The 6048-nt window shown below is 40.4% G+C and overlaps 1 protein-coding gene across 1 annotated transcript; it reads left to right on the top strand.

Moving 5' to 3' along the window:
* The first annotated feature begins 879 nt into the window (after window positions 1-879).
* eif3s6ip (eukaryotic translation initiation factor 3, subunit 6 interacting protein) lies at window positions 880-5878 on the top strand. Its single transcript, XM_080482283.1, has 15 exons — window positions 880-1086; window positions 1377-1419; window positions 1713-1923; window positions 2013-2092; window positions 2243-2304; window positions 2402-2471; window positions 2560-2633; window positions 3038-3209; window positions 3308-3462; window positions 3576-3746; window positions 3908-4041; window positions 4354-4527; window positions 4615-4804; window positions 4916-4996; window positions 5661-5878. Exons 1-15 carry the CDS (start codon window positions 1036-1038, stop codon window positions 5730-5732), a joined length of 1740 nt encoding a protein of 579 aa, XP_080338409.1. The 5' UTR covers window positions 880-1035; the 3' UTR covers window positions 5733-5878.
* The last annotated feature ends 170 nt before the right edge of the window (window positions 5879-6048 follow it).

The following is a 6048-nucleotide window of genomic DNA, read 5'->3' as shown; positions in this document are numbered from 1 at the left end:
TAAATCACAAAACAATGTTATTTTCTGTTAAGTTATTTTTGTTTGTCTAAAAAACGTTAAAATATTACTGTATCATCATATCCCTTTTGTATTTATTTTCAGCCTACTGAATGACACTAATAAATAAATAACTTTAAGAACAACACAAAACATTGTGATCAAAATTTCAAAGTGAATTTCACTACACATGGTCATTTATACTTGTGCTATACCCTAAACCACCATGACTGCAGTCCTAAGTGTATGATTGAAAAATTATTTTCGGAATAAAAGCCACTTCTGCAGCCTTACAAAAAATAAAAATAAAAATAAAAATAAAAATAAAAATAAAAATAAAAATAAAAATAAAAATAAAAATAAAATAAGATACAAATAAAAAAACAGGTCTGCCCAGGCATTGATGTGACGTCCCAACTAATGCATCTTCTTTTCTTTGTAAGCACAATAAAATAGTTCATGTTCACTTAAGAGCATCGCGGATTCACTTGAAATGACCTTGTCTTATTTTTACACGGAGAAAACCAAATGTGTGTGTGATAGCGGGGGTTGTGAGTGCTTACACTACTTTTCCTACTTTAATATACTGTATGTTTTCACAAAATCATCTGTGAAAATTTTCAAAGACACAGACCTTGGAGCTACAGAAAACTCACATCAGGAGGAGCTACAAAATGGACCTGTTTCTGCACTCAACAAACATTATTCAAATACTGGAGTCATTTGAAATTAGTTTGTTGATAAAAATAAATAAAAACATAAAACTAAACCAATGTAGTTGTTAAATTTGCATTATGTCAGTTCCTCGGCTAAGAATCAGACGCTAAGGGTGAATAAATTCACAAAACTCAGTTTCCCACAATGCTCCAGTACGTCTGCGTTATACAATATTACGTCATGACGTCATGACGTCCTTCCTTCCTCTCCCTGCTACGTCCCTCCAGCCAGACCTGCGTGGTTTAGCTTCGCTGGCTAGCCCGGCTCACTTTTCTCTTTCTCATATCAACATTTCACGAGCTTGGACTACCAACCAACATCATGTCTTACCACGAGGAGGAGGAAACACGTACAACTGCTGCCACCAGCACGGTAAATATTTTGTTTATGATTCTATAGACACGATAGCGGCACCCGGTTAGCGTGTTCGCTGGGAAGCTAAACGTACAGCCGGCTACGAGTTAGCCTCGCATCTCGCGGTGGTCGATAATTTTCCAGAAATGTTCACGAAATTGCAATCAAGCCACCAAGCCCTTTTATGATAGTATCACAATGCCGATGATTTAGAAAGTTAAACAATACATCTACAAGCTGAAGTCGTGTCATTAACTTCCGTCTTTACAACAGATGTTATACTAATGTATCGTTGTGTTTCCTTACAGTACGATCCGTACGCCTTTTCAAATGACTACGACCTGCACACCGGTTAGTATCTATCTATCTATCTATCTATCTATCTATCTATCTATCTATCTATCTATCTATCTATCTATCTATCTATCTATCTATCTATCTATCTATCTATCTATCTATCTATCTATCTATCTCACAGACTAACACTTGTTTCTGTACATAGAATAGACATGTTTCTTTATATCCCACTTATGAACGTTAATAGTAAATCTTCAATTTAGTGGGTGTTTAAAGTCACTGGATGACTAGCAGCTATACGCATGTAACATGTGTTACAATATTACAGCTTATCATTGATTTTACAGGCGATCCTAAGGCAGACCTTGCCTATGAGAGGCAGTACGAGCAGCAGACATACCAGGTCATCCCGGAGGTGATCAAGAACTTCCTGCAGTATTTTCACAAAACCATCTCCGACCTGATCGACCAGAAGGTCTACGAGCTGCAGTCGAACCGTGTATCCAGTGAGAGCATCGAGCAGAAGATCTATGAGATCCAGGATGTCTACGAGAACAGGTGACTTTTACTCTCTGTGAATTAAAATTCTCCTGTGATGCTGTTAGAGATGTATGAGCTGAGGGAGTCTTATCTTTACTTTTGTACAGCTGGAACAAGCTCACCGACCGTTTCTTCAAGACGTCTCCCTGGCCAGAGGCCGAGGGCATCGCGTCACTTGTTGGCAATGGTGAGTGTTTCCAACCATCATGCAAAGTCGTTTTTGATATTCAGTAGATTTATTCATGTCGTAATGTTATTAATTATAAGATTTTGTTTGCATTTCTGTTTTGGATTTTCACTGAAAAACAGTGTAATGTATATGTTTATTACTTCCCAGATGCTGTGTTCCTCATCCTTTACAAGGAACTATATTACAGACACATCTATGCTAAAGTCAGCGTGAGTAACATCGTCGTATCAGCAATCCTTTACCTCAGTCTTAACTGCCGTGTAGAGACATATTTATTTTTTGTCATTAACATTTGTGTATAAACAGGGTGGACCAACTTTGGATCAGAGGTTTGAATCGTATTACAATTACTGCAACCTCTTCAACTACATTCTCAGTAAGTCCCAAGATTTCTCCCTCCTGTACTTTAATTAATAAAATCCTCTCGTGTAAGACCTGGAATTTGAGACTGTGACTGTAAACAGATGCTGATGGCCCTGCTCCTTTGGAGCTGCCCAACCAGTGGCTCTGGGACATCATTGATGAATTCATCTACCAGGTACAGTGTGTTTTCTCTATACTTTTCTAATGTAAATGGAAGTCTCAAGATTCTCAAGTATACATCAGTATATGTTGAATATTTTCTCTAATTTATGGCCCCTGTGTAACAGACTACAATAGGCATGTTTGACTGTTTTGAACTAAGCCTATTAGGTTTCTATTCAACAATGATATTGCAAGATAAACCATGAGGTCAGAAATGATGCTGTGGTATTTCGTAATTTATTTGATTTGTGTTATAGTTGTTTTGAACATGTACAATTAGCTTATATCTTCTTCTAGCTGATGTTCTTCTGTTTGATTTGATGTGCTATATTTTCACAAGGGATCATATATTGTTTGTGTCCGATGTGCTAAAAGCTGCTGATAAAAACGAGGAATCTGTACTCTTTCCCTCCACAGTTCCAATCCTTCAGCCAGTATCGCTGCAAGACCGCCAAAAAGTCAGAGGAGGAAATCGAGTTCTTGAGGAACAACCCGAAGATCTGGAACGTCCACAGTGTCCTCAACGTCCTCCACTCCTTGGTGGATAAGAGCAACATCAACCGTCAGCTGGAGATCTACACCAGTGGAGGTAAATTGCTACGCTTGCAGATAGGGATCGTTAAAAAAAAAGAAGAAATTCAGGATATTACACAGGTGTTAACACGAGATTTGTTGGCTGTGACGCAGGAGACCCAGAGAGTGTGGCCGGTGAATATGGCCGTCACTCCCTCTACAAGATGTTGGGCTACTTCAGCTTGGTTGGCCTCCTGAGACTTCACTCTCTCCTCGGTGATTATTACCAGGCCATCAAAGTCCTTGAGAACATTGAGCTCAACAAGAAGGTAGTTTATTAACCCTCATCCCAAGCCTCACACACTCTCCACCCACTTGTAGTAATGTCTGTGTGTGTGTGTGTGTGCTGTGCTCTTTATAATGATCCTCTCCTGGTTTTCAGAGTATGTACTCTCGTGTGCCCGAGTGCCAGATCACCACTTATTACTACGTGGGCTTTGCCTACCTGATGATGAGGCGTTACCAGGATGCTATTCGAGTCTTCGCCAACATCCTGCTCTACATCCAGAGGACAAGGAACATGTTCCAGAGGTCAACGTATAAATATGAGATGGTCAGTCAGAGAGCGGCTTTAAGTTGCTACCCCTTTGTTTTTTTCTTCGTTCTTTTAGTGTTACAGATATTCCCAAAACTTAGCATCTTGGAACATGTGCTTCAGGTTTAAAGACTATGTACACAATCCAAATACCAAGACTCAAATCATGTTTCTTATAGATTAACAAACAAAACGAGCAGATGCACGGCCTGCTGGCCATCGCTCTCACCATGTACCCGATGCGCATCGACGAGAGTATTCACACCCAGCTGAGGGACAAGTACGGAGACAAGATGCTGCGTATGCAGAAAGGGTGAGCATTAATGTTCCTGTGTCACCGTCAGTAAGATCATTTTTATTGTTTGCATGCATCTTAAAAACATTGGCGATGAGCTCATGTAACTTCCTGAAGTTCGTGTTGGTACTCTTCTTGCTTTGATGGAATTTTTGCATATCAGCCTCAGCTATGTGCTTGAGATAAGTTCAAACATGAACTAATTATTATATTTGGTTTAGATTCGCTGAATTACTGACTTAGTTTTCCAGTCTACTAGCATTCTATCCGTATGGATGCATCTTAGTAACATCATGTTGATTTCCTCGTATGTTTCTTACGCCATCGTAGAGATCTGCAGGTGTTTGAGGAGCTGTTCAGCTTCGCCTGTCCAAAGTTCCTCTCGCCTGTGGTACCAAACTACGACAACGTTCATCCAAACTACCACAAAGAACCGTTCCAACAGCAGCTGAAGGTGTTTGCTGAAGAGGTGCAGCAGCAGGCCCAGCTCTCCACCATCCGCAGGTAAAACACATGGAAAGACATTCTGGATGCACCATGTCCACTTCTCCGGTGTCTTGAGATGTGTACTCACACACTGTGTCCACGCAGCTTCTTGAAGCTGTACACCACAATGCCGGTGGCTAAGCTGGCCGGATTCCTGGACATGACCGAGCAGGAGTTTCGCATTCAGCTGCTCGTCTTCAAGCACAAGATGAAGAACCTGGTGTGGACCAGCGGCATCTCGGCGCTGGACGGAGAGTTCCAGTCTGCCTCCGAGGTCGACTTTTACATCGACAAGGTGAGACGCTGTTGATTCGGAGTCATGCCTGTTACACTGTCCTATTGGTTGGAATGATGCGTATTTCATTGATTGACACTTTTTAAATGAACTGTTTTCCTCCTCCCACAGGACATGATCCATATCGCAGACACAAAAGTTGCTCGTCGTTACGGAGACTTTTTCATCAGACAGATCCACAAGTTTGAAGAGGTGAGTTGTTCTTAATAAAGATTGCAAAGTGCGACCTACAACAAATTTGTTAATATACTTTTTTTGGGGGCATTTTATGTTTCTTCACATAAAACTCTTGCAGTTTGAGGTGATAAACGTGACTAAAGTCTGTTTTCACTGCAATCAATGAGCTCGAATTAATGCAGCGGCATTGATCTCATGGTAAATCCCCCCAAAAAGCGCTTTAGGTTATGTGAGGAGACTCTCCGGCAACAATTATTTTGTACCGACTTATTTGTTTTATATGTTTGTAGGACTTGAATAAGCACATTTATGTAGCTCGTCCGTTTAAGAGTCGATTGATTCATGTCGGTGCAATGAGTTCTTCTTTTTTAATATAACGTTTTGTTTTCTGCAACGAAATAATCTGAATCAGTTATACAATTTCATCAGATAAGTGTATTTTAGTTAAAACTACAGTTGTGTGTGCATATGAAAACAATATCTTTCGTAATATTTATAAAAAGTGTCATCTTGACACGTTTTATTCGATTGGTACTTTGCAGAAAATGTCTCTTGGATTTGATCTTTACATACGTTACAGGGAGTGTTTTTGTACAGGACATCTCATTCAATAGAGAAGCTGTCTGACAAGCCATACAAAATGTCATCTGGTAACATCTTTCTATTTGTTTTCCTCCAGCTGAATAAAACTTTGAAGAAAATGGCCGTCACTGGTACCACCTCAACATCAGCGAGTGCTACAGCCCGGTGAGGCGGCACTGAAAGGAGACGCCAGAGTCCCAATCTGCCAACTCTTTTGGCTCCCTGAATTTTTTTTGGCAACTAAGATTGATAAAATCTTTTCTATGAACCGCGGTATCACAATAAAAGGATGAAGCGATGAAACAAGTGTTTTTCATTTGACTGGGGTTCACTATGTTCAGCCACTAGGTGGCAGCGTTGTGCAGCGGGAGTCAAGCTGAAATGTGTGTGCGGCGCGTGTCATGATCGGAGGGAGATAAATGTTCAGTGTTCTGAGCTCAATACTTCTCACATCATCCCACCAACAGTGAAAGTCGAAGGCTGTT

This window comes from Lipophrys pholis (assembly GCF_963383615.2).
Source record: "Lipophrys pholis genome assembly, chromosome: 15".
Classification (NCBI taxonomy): Eukaryota; Metazoa; Chordata; class Actinopteri; order Blenniiformes; family Blenniidae; genus Lipophrys; species Lipophrys pholis.
The sequence above is the reverse complement of the archived record's forward strand: the minus strand, read 5'-3'. Positions and strand labels throughout refer to the sequence as shown.